Here is a 25548-nt window from a genome sequence, read left to right as displayed (position 1 = left end):
CTTGTCAGTTTTTTGGAGCTCAAGACAGTTTCATATCTTTTTGATACTTTTATCTGAGGCCTCTAATTTTTCCATGGATTTAAATAAGGATTTTTGTTTTCTACAAATGCAATTGGCGTGGCCCATACACATATCTGTTCCAAGGCATGGAACATTTGTAGTCTGTGAGGTTCCAAAGAAGATGGTACTGATCTAATTCATCAAAGATGATTTTCAAAGTGTCTAATTGTCGAAGATGATTTGCAATGTGCTGGGGGCAGATTCATTTCCAGCCAACACTGACTTTTATTTTGACTGAACTTTAAGAAATTTTCTCTCAGTTGTCTCAGAATAAGCAAGATGTTATTTTGACTATAAGACATATCCTCTTTCTTATAGACCGACCGGTTTAGATCACTTTAGTTTTTAGATAGATCTTAAAAAAAAAATTGGGTAACAAATTGTTTAAATCATAGTTATGGCATTTTTATGAAGAGTTTTTGATCAAAGGAAAGACAGAAAAAAGGAGAGGAATATTTTTTTCACCCCACCCCCAGTTAGGTAATATCCATCTCTAAGATATTTGTGATAGCATGATACAATGGAGCTTTCTGACAGCACTGCTAGTTTACTAAATGCCTTTTACCATCTATAAACTTCACATTATCAAATGTTCTGTAGCATCTCATGTTGATTCCATTTTCTCATTGAAAAACTCATTCTCATTTTGGATCAATAATTTACTGATTTTTTTTTTAAAAGAATTGTAGATCAAATTTTCTGTACTTGCAAACAAGAGAAATGCCCAAGCATTCCTTACTTTAGGTCTTAATTCCATCTTAGTGTTGTGCAGAGTTCTCTCCCTGCCTCGGCAGCATCCTATCTTGAATTATGGTTACTCCCCAACCTCTGCTGCTTCAGGGCTTTTTTTTTAGCTTCATTTGTAGAGGGGGACTTTTTTGAAACATACTGATGTATTTTATTTGAGATACATACATATTCATGAATCTTTCCCATCATGTCATCTGCATAATTCTTGGGTACTTTAAACATTGAAACAAGGCTCGAAATCTCACTCATCTCTCAGCATAAACAAGCAGTAGGGCGATGTGATTGTTCTTAGCTGTATTGCTGCTACATAGGTGTGGGAAAGCCAAGCTGAAGACTTCAACTTTGTGTGTTTTGAGTTGTGCTAAGGTCCATGATCACGCACACAGCATTTGCTTGCAGAGTGCACATCCAGTTTTCTGAGACTCTTGTTGCCTGTGTTCCTCTTCCAGCTCAGATTGATTGTCAGTTTTGTCTGAGGTTTTTCGAAGGAGGCTAAGGTAGAGAGCTGCAACCAACAGGTAAACTTTGTTGAAATATAATGGGGACAGATTATCTGAATGTCTTGTTTCCCTTTCAGAAGTTTTAGCCTTTAGGGTTCCAGTGGACCGTAACTGTCTTACTAAGACATTGGAGAATGCAAGAGAAAGCTAGCAAAGGCTTTGAATGTGATGGAGATCTGAGAATGGAGTACTTATATGGAGCTGTAGAGAACATGGTATTAGGTAGTGTGTTTGTGATGACCTATTTTGAACTTTAAAGCTTATAAATGTTTTTCTGAAGGGTACATGATGACTTTATTCTTATGCAAGAGAATAAATGTGTTAAAAGATTTATTCAGAACATAGAAATGTTTATTTCATATGTCTGAGTTGTAAAACTGATTGTAGATGTACGAAGTTTTGTCTTTTTCCTCAGCTGTTTGTGTATTCAGAACCAAAGAGATCCACAGACTGCAACAATCAAAGAATCTTAATAAGGAGGGAATGCTATTAAGAATACAAGTTTTTAAAGGAATTTCCACTGATCAACATCAACTCAATATTGTGTGGGTATAGCTGTAGTAATAAGTTTTTAAACCAGAGATTGATTTCCACTGGCCTTCAGAGACCTGGGACATGAGATTGTCCATGTGTGAAATCTTAAAGCTAAGTGATTTTTCTGCATTTTCTGAAGTCCAGTATTATTGTTTTCAGTGGAGTTCTGTATAACTCATGAGTTAAATTCAAGGTGATAGCTGTGAGTGAGGGGTTTAGAAGTGTCAGAACTGTCCAAAGCAACCACTTGTTTCTAAGAGGTAGGACATAGCATGATTGTTAGCATTTACCCCTTTAACTTCTTCTGCCAGATCAGGCGCATTTTGTGAAGAATAAGTTAAGTTTCATAGTGGACAGAGTCTGAGATATCATCTATGTTATGTTTATTGGTTGGACAGTTGCGTATTTTCAAAACAGCCTTATTAGAAGTGGTGTAAGCTGACTGTCTTTGTGCTTAATGCTGGAAATAATTTCCTGTTCTCACAGTCACTGGGAGCAGCAAGTATAGTAGATGTAAGCAGTGATCCTGATTGCCATTAAAGTTCCCTTGACTGTTAAAAAGTGTTCTTGGGATCATAAATGTTTTTGTGTCAAGGGAAGTTAAAAGTTTGATGCCAATTTTCCCCATTAGTTTTAACTGCATTAATTTCCCTCCTAAATGATAAATGTGCTAGGTTATCTTTTAGAAACTTTGTTACAGTGGATAGAATTCTGCCAGGGATGTATCTGTCTGCTTGCTACTGATGTTGGTCACAGCATCTTAAAGAGAGCTTATTTAAGCTGAAAAGAACATTTCAGGTGAGTGATTAAAAGAAGCCTGAAAAACCACAACACTGTACAGCAGCAGACAGTCGGAGTTTTCTTGGAGCCGCCTCTGTACTGTATGCTCTGGTTTCTTGTATACAAAAGCAGACAGTGAGCAGGATCAGGCCTAGAATGCAAAAATTAGATTAATCAACTCACAAATTATAAAATAAGACCTCCTGGAGTAATTCTTGGTAGAAATTGAAGCAGGCATATATTGCCTTGGGTAGGAGCATTTGATGTTTTACCTCTTACTGTAACGGTCAATCTAGGCTTATAAACCAAAATTTTTCATGGTGTATGAGCACCTAACGATCTGGATCTTTTCTTCTACTAATTTTAAACTATTTGAATGTGTTTAGAGATTAAAATATGTTATTACTGTTTTTAAAAGGAAGAAGCTACAAATGAATCTGCCTGTGGAATTAAAAGGAGTGTGCATGATTTACGTATGTGGTGGGGCCAGAGCTTCAAAGCTATTTATTTTTCTTAAACCCAACTTCTCCATTTGGAACAGTGCCAGAAACATAATCCTAACTTTCACTAAGATACACTCCTTCAGAGATGAATTAATTCTTACACCAGAGATTGAGAGCATCACCTTTGTATTGCTAGAAGCCCCAGCTCAGCTGGGATTTTAGCTCCTGGGTTTTTCATATAGAGCAAATTAAACTGCTGGAAAAAAATCTAAAGGTCATCTAGCAACCAAGGCTTGCCTTTTTTTAACTAATACTGGGTTTTTAATCTAAGTACACACATGCACACTCTTCACCCCCCACTCCTTCACTCCCCCAGAATGAGAGTAGTGTTTTATAAAGCCACCACCATCAAACTTGAGTCTACCAACTTTATTCCATGGTGAAAGGAGTGACCTCCTATACCAAGAATACAAAGTAGACAGAAATAGTGTCATCTTGCATTTTGCTGTTTTTCAGTGTTATACAACCAGTTGTTGCCGTGCTAGCCTGCTATTTTTTGAAGGAGCATGTTTTGTCAGCTGTTGAGTCATTGAGCTATTGACAGTCATTAGGAAAGTTCTTGTACAAAGCTCAAAAATAACTTTGGGAATTTATCTCCTCTCTCTCTTTAAGATACAGATAAGTTACAGAGGCACAGATTTATATATCTGAAATATGAATGCACTACTGAGGATTCCAGCTTAGAATGGGACTCAGGAAAAAAATGATGGTGTTTTTCTCCATTTTTCAGTTGGTGTCAGTGAGGACAGTAAAAACACTATACCCAGTCACTTTGAATCCCATTCTTACTGTAACCCACTTGCTGCTGGTTAGCTGTGATGTGGTAGTGGATATTCTATTCCTGGGGTGTTAACTGTTAGAGAAAGTGGTGCAACTACGGTCAGGAACCTGTTGGCTTTGTGTGTGTGTGTTCTGCTTTTCCCAGTCAAGTAACAGTTTGCAAAGCTGAATTGGAACTGTTGATGGATATATGACAAAATGATGCTGGAGCATCTGGGTTTAGTGTAGCTGGCAAGATTAAAGCTCCCCAGCTGTCTTGGTAGTTGTATGGATACGCATTGCCGGTCTTCTGTGTCAGAATCGCAGGAGAGGTCACAGGTTGGGAAGAGGCAGGTACTGCTACGTCTCCCTCCTCTTTGCAATTTCTGTCAGGAAGGGAGAGCAGCTTTGTGTATTTTAAATAGGAACAAAGAAGCTGTATTGCTTAACAGTTTCCCTCCCTGCCCTTCTCATGTCGTATTTCTAGCCCATGTGGCCTCTTTATGTGACCTTTTTGTCCCTCAGCTCCTGAAAGATTCCTGCTTTTGGAATGTCTCTAGTATTTTTATAAAGCTGTAATCAGAGGCTGATGAGTCCCAGAATGCTTACTGTACAAAATTCTTCTTTGTCTTTATTACCATCTGATCAATACTAATGTTTTATATCCCCTCGTCCCTCCTGCCCCCCCAATGCCTTTAGCTTTCAATTCTCCTTAGCAATTGAGGCAGTTTAGATGCATGAACGCCCCAAATGGCATGATTTGTCAGTGGCTAGTGCAGCTACCGGTATCTGCTGGGGTCCCTGGCGACGTGCCCAGTTCGCGGTCTGGCAGGAAAATTTGTTTGATTGGAAACGCCGAAACCTGAAAGGCCGAATGGCTGAACTGGAGTTGGAATAAGGCAGTGGGGGCCCTTCCTCCCCAGGCGCGGGCAGCAGGTGGCAGTGTGAGTCCGTAGCAGTTGGGAGTGGAGACATTCAAGCTAAAATCAGAAGAAATGAAAAGAAAAATTATTTATTTTTCCTCCGTATTAGTCTTCTGACCTAATCAGTAAAAAAGTCATTATTCACACAACACTGGGCAATATGCATTGTAATTTTTAACAAATAATAGGAAACTGTTAATGTTTTCACAGGAAATACAGTTCTGTCTTGTGCAGCAATGGTCATTTATCACTGCACTTTGTGAAATCACTCATTTGTTCTAATTTGAATGTAAATGACTCTAAGGTTTTACAAATAAGGTGACAGACTCACATAAATGTAATTGCAGGGTTCATCTCTCTCTTTTTATATATCACTCATTAAGTTATGAATTAAATACATCGTATTAAACCAGGGGCATGTCCAATGATGATATTGTAATGGCAAATTACTCTATGCTATTAGAGGTGTATTTTTTATTCATGGACATTAATTTGTCATTAAGCGGCATTAGTTTAGCACTTTTATGTGGAAGACGTGACCTGAAAGAGGAGACTTACAGCTCTAATGTGAAAGAACAGGAATACAGGCACCAGATACACAGAGCTTTTTTTTACCTCTTGTAAAGAAGCAGAGGGACGTTTTATTTAAATTTGCTTTGATCTAAAGCAATTTGAGTTGTGTTAAGCCATTTTAGCAAAGGTATTTCTGAAGTATGAAAATGCTTTGGTTATAAAGTATTTACCAATATGGGAAAAGCCAGAATGCTGCTTACAAAATGGTGACTATAAATCGTTTGTAACCTATGAACCTGAAGAGAACATTGGGCCTGAAGTGAGTTACAATCTGATTTTATCTCAGAAATATCACTGTGGTAGAGATGTGTCCATTTTTTCTTTCCTCTATCCTGCTTGGCTAAAATAGTTGTTATGAAGTTAATATCTTTTACTTCCTCTCTACTTTGTATTTTTAAACATTTTCACAGGGATCAATTTCAAGTTTGAAATGTTAAGCAGGAGCAGAATCATTCTTAAGAAAATGAATGAGAAAATGTATTTGGTGGAATTTGAGGCACAACTTGGTGATTGAAGTATTAAACTGAGGAAAATAGTGAATGACTCAGTCTGCTCTGTCTTTAAAAGATATTAAAAAGACCTTGTAAATTTTATATTCATTTTACAGTCGTTTTAATAGCAGAGGCTATCCTCTCAAAACCTTGTTTACTTAACAGTGGAGATGGACCAACGTCATTAGGATTCAAGTTGATACATTCCCCGGTTTGGTAGCGTTTGCATTTTAGACTTTTCTTTAGACCATCTGTCATTAAAGGCAAAAAGTCTGAACTTCGTACGAATCTATGTAGTTGATCTGCCCTCCCCACCCGCGTTATATGTTATGTTTTTCTGATAGCTTAATTGTTACTGTTTGATCCATCTGTGTGAACTGCTCACAACACACTCAACTAGTGTGTTGTGCTAGTTAAGAAAAAAGATTTCTGATGAAAATGACCTAAGCCTGAAGTATACATAAGTAGTTTCAGAAACTGAAGTGCCTCAGATTATCATCTAGTTTTAACTACTGTTAAATACTGTTTCAGTACTTAATAGAGAAACATTTTTACTGAACCATTTCAGTTTATAGGGGAGCACAAAGAAGGAAACAAGTTCCATGTAAGGCTGTCGATGTTTTCCAGTAGATCTCTTAGCAGCGGTAAATGAAACAGCATTTTAGCACGTTCCGTCATTTATAGTGTTTTGTTTGCATAACTGCATCAGAATAGAATTTGCTAGGGAACCAGTATCTTGCTTCAGAATTGTGATGTAGACTAATTCTATTTAAAACAAAAACTCCATTTCTGGCCAGGGTATTGAATAGGCTTTGAACTCAGAATGAATATAAATGTGTACACGCTGTCTTACTGAATCTTCAGCCAATATATAATCAGAGCTTTGAAAGTCTTAAATTGTCCTCATTCATCTCACTACTTTTAAAAATTAAAGATACAAACCTGAAGATTAGTAGTAGAATCAACAACTTTATTAACCATCAATAACGTCCTGCAAGTGTGTTAGTCCAAACTGAAAAATGTTTGTAACTTTATTCACTTGTTTTCCTGTGTAATCTATTCTAAACATCTGTTTATTAATTTGGAGGAAGTTGCTGGTAAATTTCCCATCTGTTTCAACAGTCATGCAGAATTTGCCATTTCTACCACAGTGTGTCTAGCTGAATAGGTAGCATTGGATCTGGAATGACTTAAAATAGTGGTTTTATTTGTGGTTCAGCAGAAATTGAGCTGGTAATGCATGGAAGTGTCTCTACAGTAATTTTTGTAGGAACTGTTGTGTCCTCTGAATCAGAGGGGTAGTAATATATTGGCTGGACTTGTCTCACAAACATTTTGACTTTTGTTGTGAAAGTTTCCAAAGCCACTCAAAGGAGATTTTTTTTTTCTAAATTCCATTTCAGGGTTTTCTTGTTTGCCATAAGCCACATCTGTTCTAATTATATATGTAAAATACCTTGAATTTCTATAGCATCTAAGCTCACCTGTTTATCATGGGGAAAGTATTGCAGCAACCTCAGGTAGGTTCAGCTCCCAAAACACGTTGGGATTGGAATTCCCACATGACAAATGACATGTTGTGGACATGGAGAAAGCTAGGGAGACAGGCCCTAAGCCCAAAAAAAGGCACAGCTAAGCACAGCTCTTAGTCATGGGAAAGAGAGATGTTCTTTTCACTGCATAAAATTAGGGACATAGTGTTGTAGAGGGTTTTATTTTACTGAGACTTAATGCTTATAGAAAACATGTTACAGACGTTTTGCTGATATATTGTGCTGCATAAATAACTTTAAATTGTGTTAAAGTTGGGGGTGGGGAAGAAAAGAATTATCTAACTACTAGAGCGGGTTCCAGGCATTTGAGTTTCTGGTTTTTGATATCTTCTGCATCATGGGAAATCTTTTAAATTATTCTTCTGCTCCTCCTTTTTTCTCTGTAAAATGAGAGTTTGCCTTGGTTTAGTGTGGTGAGCAAAAACTTTCTTAGTGGTTTTTGAGGTGAGGTCAGATATTGCAGGAGCATAGAGATATCTGAACAAATAACAATTTTCCAAATGAAGTATGTTTGGCAACACCTTTAATGTTGTCTTTTTATCATTCACATACTTATAATCAGGTTCTTTTAGCTGTTGAGTACCCTCATATCTTCCTGCAGCTGCAACAAGTCTCTTGCTCTTCAGAGGGGTATGAAACCATGTACCCTCAGAAGTGAAATTGCATAAGTATTTCCTTCTTTACCTGTACAGGCAATTGGCAAAAAAACTTGTTTTATTGCAGTCATTTCTTAATGCAGAGTTGCAAAATGTTCATACTTACATGAAGGTGATGCAAACAGTCCTGTACTTCCTAATCCAGTGGCCAGGGTAACTTTGATCCTTTGATCTATGAGCCAAAAACTATTTTCTGAAAATTTTGTCAGAGCTTTTTTTACTTCCGTGTATTCTCTGAATTTTATAGATGTCTTTGCTCAAGATCAAATCCTCCAGAAGTCTTTCTTTAAAAAGATAAGCTGAGCACCTTAAATCTTGCAAGGTTGGTTTTCCAGCTTATAGTGTTTTCATATCCTTGAAGTACAGACTTCAGAACTGGGACCATTATTTGAGCAGTAGCCTTAAAAATGTAATGTTGAAGCAGTGTCTTTGTTTCTTTTATTGTACAGTACTCAGTGCGCATTTTATGACAGACGACTTTTTTGTCACAGCACTGTTCCGAGAACTGATATTGCTGTTTATGACCACTTCTTAGTCCCTCCTGATGGCCTATAAGCCTTGTTCCAAGTGAAGCTTGGTATATTTTCTGTATCAGCTATGTTACTGGTTCTCAGATATTTATTTTTTTCTCAATGTGATCACTTTGGCAGTAAAGCCAGACAACACTCATATTCTGCCATTCTCATAATTTGTTACGCTTCTGCTTTTGCAGAGTCTTCTGCAAACTTTGCAGGCAAAACTTACTGTTCTTCAGTTCAATTAAGCTGTTAACGGTATTGAACCAAGAATCAATTCCTTGAGGACTTTGCTGGAAAAGTTACGCTACTTTATAACTTACCATTAATAGCTTGATGTTGAGATAGTCATTGAACAAGTCTTTGATCCATCTAAGATTCGTCCTGCTAAATGTATGTAAGATATGAAATTAATGAAATATTGTAACTCCCAACTTTCTCTAATGCTCCTTGTGTTAAATTTGTCCCATTCTATTCTGCCAATATTTCTTGTAAACTTGAGAAAATGAGCTTTTTTCAGGTTTCCTAAAACTAAGTTCCTGTACCGATGCCTTATTCCTTTCATGCAAGTCAAATGTTAGTAGATAGCCAGGGTGATGTGATTCTTATGATGCTAATTTCAACCTGGTGACTGACTCCAATTTGTCTATAAAAATGATACTCAGTATCGATTTATCCTGCACTGGATTCAGCCTTTCTGTAGACAGAGTATCACATACTGCCTTAAAATTCTGAGAAAGTTTTGTTACTTTGGGTTGTTTAGCAAATATTTCTGAGATTTGAATTTGTCTGTGTTAATTAACACGTCATTCCACACATTTTAGACAGCTTATTTCATTCTCTGGTGAGATTAGATGTCCAGCTTGCTATAGTTACCGTTTTCCAATTCTCCATTTTTGGATGTGTTTATTAGCTTTGTAATCCTTAAGCGTTTGGTGACAGGCTGTTGCCTGGGATTCTGAAGCAGAGACAGGTTTTTAAGAAAAGTAATCCCTCACTGGATTTAATGCAGAGCACACGTGTACATCATTGAAATGTTCCAGAAATAAAATGGCATAAAAAATTCTGAAACAGTTTTGTTTGAATCATATTATCTCTTCCTTGCACATGAACAGCTCCCCTGTTCTTATTTATACCTAGAGTGTTAACATTAGTGTATTGATAATTTTGGTTTGTACTCCCTGTTTGTTCTTTGGGGCAACATCACGGATGTTGACTCCCTTTCTTAATGACTACCATACTATTATCCATCTTCATCATTATTCGTGCACATTTATGCAGAGCAGTTGGAGGAACTATCACCTGGCCTCCTTGAGAAGCCATGTCTTCTCCAGATTGTGATTCTAACTCTCCTGCTAGATTCCAATACTCTTTGCCCCTTGATCTCTGGGCTTCTTGTCTGGATCTGCTCTCTTGTTCTTTGGTCTGGGTTTTTTTCATGCATCTGCATTTGAAAGTGATAGTGTCTTTCTCTGACCTGCCCAGGCTCCAAAACGGATCCTAAGCAGCATGGTAGAAATTGACTTTCAGCCTTCAGGTTTTGTTATTGTGGTTTGGCCCGCAGTGGACAATGATGCACACAGGATCTTGCATAGCTGTGGAATAGACTATGGATAGCGCAGCTGGAATGGGATGAGATTTTTAGCTGCGAAGTTCAAATCATTACTGAGCATATCCAAACTGAAGGCTGATGAAGGGCGTCAAGAGAAGTTTTTCGCAGTGACGACAACTTCTACAAGCTATTTCCATTCTGTATGTTTTTCCGATGGAAGAGCAATGGTCTTTTCCTGTCAGTCTCGTTCTTAGTAATGTATAATATGCTTTTTGAGATGTTTTCAAGAGATTTTGAAGAGATTCATCTTGAGGCTGAAAAAGTGCAGTTTTCAAGTATTAAATGTTGGCAAAATAGTCAGTTATTGAAAAAGGCATTGGAAAGGAGAACTGTCAGGTACCGTAATACTGCTACTAACAGATCTGTCAGAAATGTTGATTTTTTTTCTTTTTTTTTTCACTCTTCCCGTCCCCTCTATGCTGGTAATGGAGATAGGGGTTAAGAATAAAAATCACACTTTAACATACTGTGTATTAGAAACATATTTTCTCCTTGTTTTTCCATTATGTTTGAAAGTTTTTGTACTTTATATTGATTTAAAACTTAGCTTGTTTTTCAGAATATTAAGGGGATTTCCTTGCCTGCTTTTGAAACAAATCTTAAGAAAATTATTGAAACAATTTTTCCTCCAATAAAAGCTGGTATGTACCAAGACAATTACAAGATCTGTTACTCAACTGTGGAAAGAAATTAGATAAGCAACTGGAAATGAATTTCTCAGCGTCCTCAGTAGAATCTACTGCGTCTCAGTGGATCATATGCAATTCCCTTTTGTAACATGTCGTATTATTTCTATCCTGCCTGGCAGACGGAAGGGCTGTTACTATGTCTCACTTGAGGACCAAGTTTGCAGAGAATTTTCATGTGTTAAATCATAGGATGACTTTGAGCTGCTAATGTGATACCATCAAGAAAAAGGCAGTTTGAGTCTAGGATATTTCATACAGGTAATTTACAAAATAAGAAAGAATTAATGCTGGTGTACAAGGTATTGCTGAAACATCATGAATACTGTGCAGAGTTTACCCATGCAGAAGAAGAAACGAAGTCAAACTGGGAGAGATGTAGAAAAGGACAGCTAACATGATCAGGAAGGCCTGTTTTATGTGAGGAGATTAAAAGAGCTTGGCTTGTTTAGTGTAGCAAAATGAGGGCTGAGGAGGAATAGGATTGCTTTCTGTAAGTATATCAAGGGAATAAGTACTGGGGGAGGGAGGAGCAGGGAGAGAGTGCTGTTAAAACTAAAATATGATGTTGGCACAGGAGCAAATTCATAAAAACTGAGTAAATTAACTGGAAATTAGGAGGCTGAGTCTCAAAATCAGCTGAGCCTTCTTGGAATAAAAGTTGGGAGCAAGAACAGAACAAGTTTTAAGATGGATCTTTCTTAATTTATTACTAAGATGATTTGATGAGCTTGTCCAATACAGTAGGAAATAGGCTTCCATTCCTGTATTCTCATAGCCTTAAACTGCTATTAGACTCTCCAAAAGAATCGGAAGCAATAGCATTGTACAGTTCTACTTTTTTATTCTTCTTGTTGATGGTAATTATATTTTTTAACTGCTACTCTTGTGAACTTTGGGTTTCTGAAGGACAAAACTTAGTCTTTCTGTATTTGACAATATTAGCAACAAAAAAGAGATAAGTGAACATTTACCATAAAAGATTGCTAGTGATTGATGTATTAGCCAAGTAATTTTCAGCTTTCCTCAAGCACTGTAGTAACTCTGAAGAGTTAGCAAAAAAATAATGAAACATCTGTAAAGGCTATATACTAATATTCTGTGATTTCTGCTGGAGTAAAGAATGCAGGATTATGTCATTCCTCATAACATATTTGAAGAAAAGACAGGCTCTTATAATTGGCAAAAACTGTAAACATCTATAAATCTGATGAAATCCTCTCTTTGGGTTTCTGCTGTCTGAAATGATATGAAAGGGAAAGGTGAAGAGTTAGATGATCTCCACATTCCATTTCATCCCTGTATTTTTGTTTGTTAAATAATACTGATTGTTATGGTTACCTTGCCAGGAATACCTGGCAAGATATGAAGCCAGGTGAGATGTGAAGATTTTCATTTGGGGAGTTTCTGTACCAGGTGCAGTTAAAAGAAAATTTTTTAAAAAATAAATATTGCCACATCAGTATCTGCTTAGCAAGGGAAAGCAGCTATGGAAAACTCTGCAGAACCTTAGCTGTGGTTGTTCCTATGGTACCATGAAACTTGAACTGTGTAGTCTTAATGTTTCATTACTATACTTATTTCCATGATACACGTAATCATGTATGCAATATTTAATAGGTATGTATAATCAGAGTCACTTAAAATATGTAATTGGATTGCCATTTGAAAATATTTGTACTGTTTAATAACTTAGATTAATCTATCTGAGATTTCAGAAAATGTTTACTCTCTTGGTTTTACTTTTGAGTGTCTGCATATGGCATGCTTCAATTTCTTTTTTGAAGACCACACATATGTCTCATCACATGAGCAATCTGAGAATGTCATGTCTTTCCACTGTACTTGCGAAGGTCACAGGCCTCTTCCATGCCTTTGAAGACGGCGCTGGCTAGCACCAGCCATGCAGGATTGAAACGGAAAACTAAGCAGATATAGGGCAACTCTATGTGCAAAGGGAAATGAATTCTCATAGGGAAAAGGGAAAATAATAGAGCTGAAATGTTTTGATATTGTTGCTCTTGTATTTAGCTCCAGACCTACTTTGAAATAACAGCAAGGATGCAAAATAACCTCTCATGCTTAAAAGAGAAAACAAAAGCAAGAATTGCAGAAAGTGCTGAGAACGCAGTGATCTACCAGAAAAATTAATTTTATAAAAGGAGTCATTTAAAAAGTCATGTTTTGCTGTGCTTATAAGTACATCTACAGTCTGCACAGATCTTGTAATAAATGTAAATGGTTTTATACATTGCAAAATTCTGACTCAGCTGTTCCACTGTGACCAGGCTTCAGCAAAACGTTTTTCATGGTTCAACTGGATGGCTTTGGTGTTTAGTGGATCTAAAATACAGTTTTTGAAGGATTTGTGATTATGCTTAGTGTGAAATAGGTATGTCTGTTGCTGTGCTGTTGAGTATGTGCGTGATTTGTTCTTAGGTAAACGCGTGCGGTTTTGCAGAACTAGAACCTTTGACATAGAAAGGAAGAGCTAGAACCTATAGAACTGGATTTCTTTTCTTTTAAAATTGCGTTGATCTCTCATGTTGTCAGATAAGTATATTTTTGTCACTACAATTTTTCATTTTGTTACTACCCCTTATCTATTTAGAGTCTGTCTTCACTATGATTTATGTCAAGGTTCTCTTCTGAATGGTGCAGCTGATTCACAGTATTTAACATAGCAGAGAACCTGGAGGACTCGGCGTCACGACCCTGTTGTGCTAGGTGCTGTTTAAGGATTTTGAATAAACCCGTACATCCCTGTCCCAGAGACCTCATACTTCCTTTTTTTGGCTTTTAAGAGGCTGAACCCTTTTTAGGAAAAGGGGAAATAGTGTCACTGTGCAACTCTCGGTTTCAGCAGCAGGGCTAGTCATTTAATACCTTGATTTATAACAGTGTTGTAATCTAAATAGGAAGCAGGTGGAGTTACCGCTGGGTGCGATACTTTGGATATTAATGGCTTGGCTTGGCAGTGGAATTCTAAAGCTGTATATACTTTTTCTGTCTTAATTATGCATTCATTAAAAGCTTTTATACCCAACAGAATAAAGTAAATATTGTTTGATCTCTGTAGTGTGCTCCCAGACTGTAGATTTGCACAGCAGGGTCTTGATAATCTGAATAAATTGTATTTCCCCAAGGAGTTTATCTTTCAAATAAGGTCATAAAGAAATGCATTCTTTCCCCTTAGTTCTCCTTGTGCTTTTTCTGCTATTTATAACACGGAGCAGAGGAATAGAGGTATATTGTAGTCTGCTGTGTACTTGGTTATGATTAACTCTAATTTATCAATCTGTTACTTACATCCTTTTCTGTGGCTTGTGCAAGGCAATTATTCTTTAAAGTACAAACGAATAAAGATGGATTTGGAAGTAATTTAAATACAATGTTTATATCTATTATTCCTGTTTTACAATTTATCATATCTCTATATTAAAATACACCTGCGTATTAAAACATAGACAACGTCACATCATTTATTTTGAATATTTAATATTGTCGTCTTTCGGATTATGTTTGTTCAGAAAACTGATTTTCCTTTACAAGGTTTTTAAATGTCAGCCCATTGTTAAATTGGTTTTGCATCTAAAGGTTGATACTACTGAATCAGAAGACCAGTAGTGTAGAACAATGGATTCTCTTACTCAGAGAGAGGGGTAGCCGGGGGGGTGTATAGTGAGTAGCATGCTTAGGAGCAGAGATAGCTTCTCATTTTAGAAGTAGACACTGATAAATAATGTGGCCAATTTATTAAATTGGTTTGAGTTTACTGTGAGATTTTTAGAATTATTTCAACTGTTAGTTGTAAGATCTGTATATATAATCTTATACGTATTTTCTTAGTCTGAGTGTGTTTCAGCCGCGTAACATACATCATATTAGAAGAGATAGGATCTCTACCTTTCCCTAATTCTCTTCAGCCCTTAGTGACAGTTCTGCTTGTGTTCATATTTCATCCTTCAGTTCAAAAAAAGATAAGTGGCATACATTTAAAAGTTTATAAAAACAAGATTAAAAGTTTCAGTCATTTACATAAGCCTGTTTTGTGTTGCATGTTTTTAAAGAACGTCTGCTGCGATACAGTACCAGAAGAAAGTTGCACATGACTTTTAAATTTTGTAGCTACTTTTTTAATACAGTATGATAAAATCTATGGAAAACAGAGACTGCCAGAACTCTTATTCATGACCACACCTAAATTTCCTATTTAGTAGCTATTTCATTTCCTAAAGAAGTTTTTAATTCAATTAAGGGTTTAGTTTGTAAAATCTGTTCAAATCAGAGTGAGTTGACAGTGATTGCTTTGATACTTTCTGTTGGATGTTTTAAAGCTAAAATGTAAGGTGCTCTTTTTTTTTTCCCAACTAACTTAACATACTGCATTTTAGTCTGATGTTTCTGAGAGTCTTACTGCACATGAAGAGCTAGGTTATCTGATCTGTGGTATATACCTTGCGATCTCAGTGTGACATTTTTACCCTCTAGTATCATCACAGAGAGAGTAACGTATAGTACTGTATAATTTTGATTTGAATATTGGTATAAAAGTCTGATAACTTTCATTTGTAAAGCTAATGCGCTACTTGCTGCTTTGGCTGTGAAATAGAACCCTGTAGATCAACTCTAACCTTACAAAACCAGAAACGAATGTTTCTGGATACAGGCCAAGACCAGTTTTAACAAAATATGGTTTAGTGCTTGATTAATATTGCAAGTATAAGTCCAGCAGGTCACTAACACATTATGTTAGGCAAAGCATCAAAAATCCTTTGAAGCTTACCAATGAAAATAAGTAAACAAATAAACCCCCATAATAAATAAATAAATAGACACATAAATAAATAAACAGTTGAAATAAGTGAACACATAAAAATAAATAATATTGTAAATAAACAACTGGTGAGAGTTTATTTATCCATCCATCCATAAATATATTTGGCCTCTTCATCTGTATAGCAGCGTTCATAAAAAACCTCAATTGGTGTTGATTTGAGGGGATAGGGCGTTTGGGGGATCATCAAAAATACCCAAACCAAAAATGACGGCTTACAGTGCATTTCAGATTTCACTGAAAATGTGAAGATTTTTCAGGGTAAAACTGTATTTGTGTGTCATGTTACTGTTTCTCTCTAATAAGGAGAGATTTTATTATGTTATCTCCAGTGTTGTCCTCTTCTAAGACCACCAAAAGCCATCTGTCCTCCTCCATTGACACTTAGTAGGGTTTGATCAGGCCTGTGTTTTAGTCGGATTGTCAATCCTCAGATTGTAATGTTTTATTCTTTATTTGTTTATTTTTATCCTCCTCAAATATAGCTGTTGATGTCAAAAGACCTCAATAAATATACACTGGGCTCTTCTAAATTTCTTTCTGGATGTTTGGCATTCATTCAATCAGGGAGTTCTCTGAAAAGATCGTCTTCCAAACCAGGGACAATAAACCATGGCTGTTGCTCGTCAAATGCTGTGTTGCTTACTTTGATTATACTCCTGCACGTTGTTGCCACCGTTGCATGGCCATCACAGAAGTGGTGGTGCGAGATACCATCTGTGATCTACAGATATTAAACCAGCGAGCAGGCACACAGACCATATACTTCTCGTGTAGAAATCGTTCCTTTCTCTTTCTTTCTGCAACTAGGGAGGATTTATCCTTGCCTCCTCTGTGCTAGTGTGAAGAGGAACTGACACTGGATTATCTGTGGCTTTTGGGATGATGGCTGTTAGTGCTTGTTCTGACAACGTGAAAAACTTTTCTTTGTTCTTCCAAGAAAGCGATGTGAAACTCCTGTGCAGCAGTTTAAGTAGATCATGAATAGGATCTATCTTTAAGGTAGAAGCCTGCCAGGGAAGGTGCACCGTTCAGACTGGGAGATTACGTAACAAGCAGGAGCCTCCACAGGAATTTGATTCAGTTTCCTGCGGTACTGACTCCTCTAAGCAGGTGAAAAAAAATTCTTTCTCCACTCTCCGTTGCATATGCATAAACAGCTCCACAGTCATTGGGACAGCCACCCAATTCACACGTTCGAGATGTAGTCCATAAAACATTCCAAAAAAACCCCTCTTCGCACTTTCCCATCTTCCCTGTTGCTCTGCTCTATCTGCCAGCCGTGCAGCTCATTTGACATTTACAAGATTTCTTGTCAGTTTCATTTGGTGCTGCCATTCCACCCAGCAGAGCAGTGAAAGTGAAATTGACTTAATTTAGTCTGTTTCTCTTTCCTGCTCTAGTCCCTGTGTTAACTAACCAGCAAAGTGAAACTGACAAGACTTCTTGTCATTTTCACACATGGAGCTGGTCAAGGAGAAGGCGGCTGATAGGGAGCAATGCGGTAAATTGGAAGATGAAAACCAGGATTGCGGAGGGGAGAGGAAGAGAGGTGTGAGCATACAGCAAGAACAGAGAAAACGGTAAACGTGCTGATTTCCCAGACGTCCTGGGTGCTTTTCTCCAATATGGATGTATTCTTGGGGAATTCTCTTGGCCCCTGGAGAGCGTGTGGGCCACAATAGCAGTAGTTAGCTGTCCAGGCGCTAGTTTACAAGGGATGCCAAGCTGAAAACATTAGTCTGTAAATATAGGTTATCTGTTACAGGGTGGAAAAAAACTTCCTGCCCTGAGTTACTGTAGCTTTTGTCTCTGCAGATTTTCTTCTGTTAGACAGAGGGGGAGAAATAATACAAGGCCAACATCCACTATGGGTTGATGTCAGTAGTTGGGGAAAAAAAGTATCTATTTGTTCATTGGAGATAAATGTATACATAATGAAATGTAGCTAAGCATCTCGTATTTTGTGAGGTTTCATGGAACTAAGTCATACTACACAGGTGCTCTAGCTCAATCAAAACAGTAAATAACGAACAAACAATTGCTTTCTAACAAACCATTGCAGTTAACAAATACGTTTTTTTAATCCACGTGTTGACTCCTACGAGCTCTTGTCATACAGTGTAAATCATGCTGGTTTATTATTTTATGTACTAATCCATATTTCTTACAGATGCTGCATGTATATGTAACCTTAGCAGTTGCAATATAAATTAGCACTATCATAGATATTTGCATATGCACTGGTAACATTTCCACATACATTTTGAATGAGGCTGTGTTAATTAATTTCAAGTTATATTACTTTCCTACTCCATAGCTCCAAAAGAACAACCTTTTTTCATTATCTGAGACCTGTGTGGGTTTTTGTTCTCTCTTTTGTTTTGTTTTGTTTGTGTTTTTTTTTTTTTTCTGAGATGTATTTTGTTTGCTTCACCCATTTAGGAACTAAATAGTTTTAATTACTTGGACCTGTATAAGCTTGCGGATCTCTTCAACCTCACTTTGTTGGAGAATGCAGTGGTTGACTTCTTAGTAAAACATCTCTCAGAGCTATTGAAGAGTCATCCTGAAGAAGTTCTGGCACTCCCATACTGTCTTCTTCGAGAGGTTTTTAAAAGCGATAGACTCACTTCACTCAGTGAAGAACAAATCTGGCAGGTAAGGAGATTGGTGAACAAGCAGAATGTGTGATACTCTATAAACCGTAGCAGTAATCTGTTGTTTTGAAACCCTGGAGCAATCTCGAGGGAGAATAAGCACTTGAGCAAAAACTGTGAATAACAACCGAGGGAAATTTTTAAATGAAATTCAAAAAGCGTTGTGTTGTGATAATGCAATTAGTTTGTTTAAAAGAGAAATTTGTCTCATTCCTTAACTTGTGTTACTCAGATATGGGAGAGATTTTCTTCCAGATCCAACTTTGCTGGTGGAAAGAGATGGCCGATGCATGCAACTCAATTATCGTTGCCTCTGGTGAGGCTGGTACCGCAGGTCTGCCAGCAAACCTGCTTCTGTAGTCTCTTCCGTTCACTTCAGGCAAACTTAGCTGTGGAACTTTGTAGTCATTGAAATTGTTTAGGCCACCACAACTGACTTTGCCTGAAGCAAATTAGAGAATCAACACACAGACTGCTCTGCTCAGAGATGAGTGGAGGCTTCAGTGGAAGGTTTGTGGTAAGAAGCTGGAGGTAGCAATCATTTCCAGTAAAAAAAGAACTGGATCCAGAAAAGGGCCAGGTTGCTAGCCATAGAATATTAACAACATAAAAAACCATTATGTCATGACCTTTAGTGTGGAGGGGGAAAAAACCCCAAAAACCTAATATGAAAAAAAACGTAGCCTGTAAAGAGAAACTTAAAATCTAAAACAAAATAAATCCTTGAAAACATTACCATCAGATGTCTGTAAAAATTGCAATTCATGATATCGTGGAAGAAAATCTCTGTAATGTTTGTTACCAAACAATTCTTTCTGTTTTCTTTTTGCTGTCATGTTTTATAGAAGGAAAGTGTTTCAGGGTATTTCAAGGTAGAATGTAACTTGCTTGAAAGAAACCTGTGCTTTCTTTTTAAGAAGTGGGTTATCTTGGTCCAACAGAGAAGACTGAGAGTCAAATATTTCAATCCCTGTTATTTATCTACTTATCTTTTGGATTATTCTAAGCAAATCTTTTCATCTATTTGCTATCGTTTTCTCAAAGTGTAAAACGTGTTTTCATCTGTGGTGCACTTCATGTTCTGCGGATGAACAATATCATGCAGGAACAAAATATTTATTCTGAAAAAAACAAAATGTCTAGTTAAGCTCTTCAGACCTCTGCAACAGTATGCAGATTTAACTTAACCCTTCAGTTTGGTAATGACGTACTTGTTTTCAAAATTTTGAGGTTTTAGATTGTGGAGTGTTTTATGAAGATGATACTTTCTGCAGATAGTAATATAAGCTTTTTCCAATCTTAGTCTCTGGAGGATGTCTGTACAACAGAATCTGCAGGTTTGGATTTTTTAGGCAGGATACTCTGAGTCCTAGCTCATACTGCCTTTATCAGAAAAGGTTTTGATGTAGAAGTTCATATTTGGGGCTGATTGGCCAATTTTGATTTTATTATAACTTCTCTGCAGGTTCAGTGAAATCTCCTACCTACATGCTTGGTGATACTTTTGGCAGAAAAGTTGCTACAGAAAGTCATACAAATATTATTTAATGCCAGCTTAATGATGAGCAAGCGTTTGCATAACATACCCTGTACAACCTGCTGAAACAAAGTTTAGGAAGTGAAGAGTTTTTAAATCTTGTGTCATTGTCCTGTCCTGTAGGAAGAACTCAGAAATAATTTTCTTAATTGTGTGCGCTCCAGTCAATGAACATTTCACGAGGCAGATATGACAAAGCTTATATTTCTGTTGCAGGGTCATACTGGGGAGAGATACTTGTAGGTAATGTGCTGCTTTTTGAGTGGCAACAAACTCCACACTGTCCATTTAAGTGTTATCATAATTGCCTCTCTAAAGGTTACTAATGCTGTTCCAAAGAATTTTTTAAAACTAGTTTTCCGCTGCAGGCAAAAATGTTTGTGTGTGTCTTTTTAATTCAGTCTATACAACCAGGAATAAATATATATTTATAAATATTCCAGGTTCTCAGGATGAATTAAAAGGCACACATAAATATTTACCAATTTAGGCATTCAGAAGGCAGTAAGAAACTGTTTTTTTTGCTTTATCTTAGTAAATAAGTAATTCCCTCATAGTCAACCCAATAGAAGAAAATCAAATCAGACCAGCTATATTGCCTCAAGTGTAGTTAAGTTCATCATTTTTGCTAAGGTTATAGTGGTAATGCAATATACCATGGAAGAATCTAATATTCAGCCCAGGGTGAAGATTGGGTATGCCAGAGGATTAGTGTCAGGGTGCTTTATAGAAGTGAAACTTGATGGACAGGCTGGAGACAGATCTACAGAATCTCATTAAATTGCTGAATTGTTCATTACTGAGCACTCTCACTGTAATAAAGTGCTCATTGACTTTGACAAATCCCCATCCCATGTCTTAAGGAAGAACAGCAAAGCAAGAAGTGTTGGGGAAGCTGGAGGAAATTGGCACAAAGTGGGGCAGATAATAGAAGAGCTGATGGGGGATGCTACCGTTTGATTTGTCTGTCTTACCTGTGACTAGTGTGGCCTCCTGCGCACACACGTGCACGCGTGTTGTGGCGATACTAGTTCAGCATCTCCCCAAGGCATCTTTACTAATAGGGCTCCCATGAAGCCCTAAGCACAAATTAAAGCTTCCCTCGGAGAACCTCTGGAAAGGGTGCTACTGTCTGCAGAGCACAGTTATTTTCACTAGTTTGAATTCCCAATGTCCACTGGGTGATTCGACCCTAATGCATATAAAGATTGAAGCAGTTATTTTAATGCATCAAAATGTGTGCTCAGAACAATGTTTGAATGTGATTTAAACTGAAGCGAACTGCAGCCCTTATCTGGCCCGTTTTGAATTTTCGTTAGCCCAGCAATTCACAGTTGCTGAATTTTAGTGAATATGAAGAAATATAACCTTGAACAAACCAAGTTTGAGAAAGTTAAACAGGAATATTAATGTCAGTGTACTAAGATGTGGATTAATGTAGAGTACTACAGTAATTCCTGTTGATTCTTTTAGAAAGAAAAATGTGACTTCCAAACCCGGGTGAAGTGGACAAACTAAGTAATTCATTCCTCTTTCTACCTCTTAAAATCTTGTGAAACTCTTTGGCCTAATGTAGGCATCTTATTTTTAGTGGAGACAATAGGCAAAGAATATAATGATGTATTTATTAAGACAATTAAAGAACAAAAAGAAAGCCCACCAGAAAACCTCTGTAGGCTGTGAATTGGAGCAATTTTCTAGCCTCCATCATTAATTTTTTTTTTTTTTTTTTAGCTGGGCTAAGCCAGTTACAATTACCATTAGGTGGTATCGGATTTGTTTTCATACTGATTTGTTACATTTTACTAGCATGTGAGATTATGAAATATGATTTAGTATATATGACATTTATGATTTATCAGCTGCATTAAAATGCGAGTAGACTTAAACAGTGATGTGGAGGAAAGGGTTAAATAAAAAGATGACGAAAACCAAGGAAAAATCCTGAAGAAGTTGGAAGAAAAAAGCAAATTCTTTGGTACTTTTTTTCTTCATCATGAGCTGTACACCACACTTTTTTTTTCACAGGAAACAGTCATGATGAGGACATAAATGTCTAGTTTATCATGAAGTGAAAAGTGAATCTTTTCATAATTGGCCATTACTAGAAAGGCTCATTGGCTCTACTTTAAGGAAGCAGATGAATTCTTTCCCTTGATAATTGAAAAGGTAACCAACCCTGTACGACAGAACGTGTTCTTAGAGAAAACTAGCAGTAGAGGGCTTCTTGTTGGAACCTTAGCAAGTAGAAAGCAGCCAAAGATTTAAGTGATAAAATGATGTTAGCCTTAGTTGTAGTATAGTTATGCCATATCAGGTTCAAAACTTCAGTGTCATGAGGCTTAGATGTTCATATTTTAAGAATCATACTGATAGTTACAGACAGAAATATCTACTGGCTCGTTGTGTCTCCCAGCAGTACATCAGTCAAACAATACAGTATTAAATACTGTACTTGATTCAAGGTAAACTCTCGAATCATGTTTGGCAAAAAATCTTAACCAAGAGATCAATATGGATTAGTTCCTTCCTCCTCTGCTACTGGTTAACTAGATTGTTAAAGGATATATATTTTTTAAAAAGCTAGCATTAAAAATAGATCAGTTTTAGTATTTGCCAATACTTGTCCTGAAGGCAAGATTAGGAGTTTTTTCTTGGTTTTTTACTTTGCTATGCAACTCAGTTTCTTGGTGGTCAACTGGTAAGGAAGCAATCCAGGAAAAATTGGTGGATAAAACTGCACGAGTAGTTTATTCCGCTGGAAAGTGTGCAACTGTGTCATGTCTTTTCCAGGGCTAGGCTTCTGAGACGTTCCAGCCCTGTTAACTTTCTTGTGTGCAACCTGTGGACTTGTATTCACAAAGCAGATGTTCCATATGCAAAAGTGTAGCACAAGTTATTCCTTTTGTTACCGTGGATGTGATGTGCAAAATCAGACTTTGGTCTCTGTATTAGAGAAGTGTCTTTGCTTGAATAATAGAAAAATAAGACAGGAGGACTACAGTGTTACAGGTCAATGTGAGTTGTTAAACATCTATTTTATAAAAATAATAAATGTGTAATTCCAATTTTCTTATTACAGTCCTGTTTATCCTTTTCTAAAGGAGTGTAAAGTGCCCTATTTTTGACTGCCTTTTCTTACACTTGACCTCCATTCTCAATCTCCTGGTGGCATTTGTGGAGGTCCTAAAGTATTCTCCAGCAGAAATCCCACCGAGTTCAGTGCTGTTGGAAATGTTACAGTACACGCATTACAGCAGGCCGTTACGATGGAACAGTTCTCTGCAGAAGACAGGCCCACAGGCATCTTCCATGCATCTCCAGTGATGCCCACGAACAGCAGTTCCTAAAGTGGGTTGTCTTGTTCCTGTACAAGCTTGCCATTCCTTCGGTGCAGTACTTGAATGTTTTTTTGCTGTCAATCTTTTGATTCTACAGAGCAATTTTTAACATCGAGAGAGCAAAATTCATGTTTCTCAGGGGTATATATATGTTTTTTAATGAAATGTGGACTAAATGCCTTGCTAAATGTGAACTTAACTTTTACTGCAAAACAAGTAACAGCATAAAATACTAAGTGAAGGAAAGCGTCTTGGTAATCAACGTTGTGTTTAAACAGTATATTAGCCTTTCACTGTTCAAGAAATAAGCTTAAGTGCTCTCTTGGGCAATAAATGAAATCATGTCTGGTGGTCTAATGCTCGTCCCTAGTGAGTATTTAGCCTAAGTAGAAAACCACCACACTAAAATGTGGCTGTCAGCCTCTCACCAAGAGAGGCATAGGAGAGAAAAAAGGAGTTTGATGCATATTGAGGCTGAGGTGAATTGCTGAGGATATATAGGAAAATTAGCATATTGCCCCCGCGTGTTTTGCTGTGTTTTCACCCCTTTTAGTACCCTTTTCATGAGTAGTCTATGTAAAAATGTTGAAGAGACACCCTTGAATCCCAGCATCCACTGTATTGAATCTGTGATGGTTGCACTGTGTATCGTGACTAGCTGCAAGCAAGATTATGTAGTTACTCTCAAAAACAGAAAACTGAAAACATAACCTATGATAGGATGTAGGTTTCCTTTTCCTAAGGCTAATGCTCATAATCACAGGTATCTCATCTGAATTGACTGTGCACAATGGTAATATTCCTTATGATCTCTCCAGACTATTCGTTTGGGATTCATTTTTTATAACCATAGGTATGTGCAGCGTTTTTGGTAGGATCTCTATGACAGATAGGCCAAGCTGGCAGTTGTGGCACAGGATCCGCAGGAGATCAGTGTCCTCTGAAACTGTAGACTAGACAGGTTTCACGCAGGCTACAGTGAATCGAGGCAGTGGATGTAGAGAGCTGAATCTCACACTCTGCTGATGTGTTCCAGTCACACACATTTTTCCTCATATAATTTCTGCATCGTTTGTAATAGTAATGGCATTTTGGCTTACAGTAAAAATGAATGCTGCCCCGGTTGGCACTGTCCCCTTACTTTACGATACACCTTCCCCCTTTGTCTACCTTAGCTTAAATCTGATGGGCTCTTAATCTTGTCCTTTGCAGTAACATTTTGTGAACTTTGTCTGTGCTTTTGTTCTCGACTTTTGAAAGTTTCTGCATGTTATTTCTTAAATGTTAACTGATCTTGTTACTGTTATTTATCAAGTACAGCAGTATAAAAAGGGATTTTCTGTATTAAAACTAGGTTTCTGTTAGGAGCAACTGTGTGCTCTTCTAATTTTCTTTTTGATACATGTCAGTTCCAATCAGAAAACTTGATGATTTTGCTGCTATTGCTGTGAGCAATAGAGAAATTGCTGGAGGGCATTCCTTTTGCCTCAATGTCCTACAGTAACATTGCCTCACCTTATTTATCCCAGATTAACTTCAGAACTGCACAGAGCATCATACCAGTATTTAGGAAGGCTTCTGTGCCCACAGCTCTTGAATTTGGGTCACTTCTTCAGCTAAGTAATGGATGTGAGTTTTGGTTTAGATAGCCGAAAAGAGGACACCAAGGTGTTCACACAGCAGGACTGCTTCTGTGGTACTGCATTCTGCATTCGAATTAGTCTTTTATGGTGGGGTTTATGTTGACTGTTATACTCTTTGTGGCACCGATCTACTGGAGATTAACTGCAGTATAATTGTGTTAATATGCAGGTATACAGTTACACAAAAGAAGCTGCTTAGGCCATAGTGTTGTGAAAGCCAGGCATGGTTGGAAACACACATTACTTTCCTTTTTAACTTAAATTAAAGAACAGCGTAGATAAAGTCTACGACCCACAGATATCGCAGATGATCAAATGAGGCAGTCCATTGTTACTATCTTAGTTAACGTCTTCCATCCAGAGATAGAAGTGTTAGTAATCTCTACTCTTTCAAAATCCCAGTAAAGCTGTTTAACACTGTTTCTGATGGGTTTAAGCTTGTCAAAAATGATAGAAAATGAGAAGCTCTTTGGAGAATTCTCAGCTCCATATTTCAATGCGTTTTCCTTTGGGAGCTGGTAGAAGCATTACCTCTATTTGTAACTATAGAGCCAAAGAAGATGTAGAAAGAGAAATGAATTGCAGGTTGTCTAAAACCATACAAATCATCATCAATATGTTAGAATCCACGCTTT

The 25548-nt window shown here is 37.2% G+C and overlaps 1 protein-coding gene across 8 annotated transcripts in view; it reads left to right on the top strand.

Moving 5' to 3' along the window:
* The window catches only part of KLHL32 (kelch like family member 32), a 97766-nt gene that overhangs the window by 40620 nt on the left and 31598 nt on the right, over positions 1-25548 (top strand). For 6 of the 8 annotated variants that reach the window (XM_086608175.1, XM_086608174.1, XM_086608173.1 and 3 more), the window contains one exon: positions 18178-18393. The exons of the other annotated variants lie outside the window; for them this stretch is intronic. In XM_086608175.1, coding sequence (XP_086464301.1) covers positions 18178-18393 — 216 coding nt within the window. The remainder of the gene's footprint in view (positions 1-18177; positions 18394-25548) is intronic. 8 annotated transcript variants of the gene reach the window in all.

This window comes from Tauraco erythrolophus, chromosome 2 (genome assembly GCF_009769465.1).
Source record: "Tauraco erythrolophus isolate bTauEry1 chromosome 2, bTauEry1.pri, whole genome shotgun sequence".
NCBI classification, from domain to species: Eukaryota; Metazoa; Chordata; class Aves; order Musophagiformes; family Musophagidae; genus Tauraco; species Tauraco erythrolophus.
This window is presented reverse-complemented; position numbering and strand designations above follow the sequence as displayed.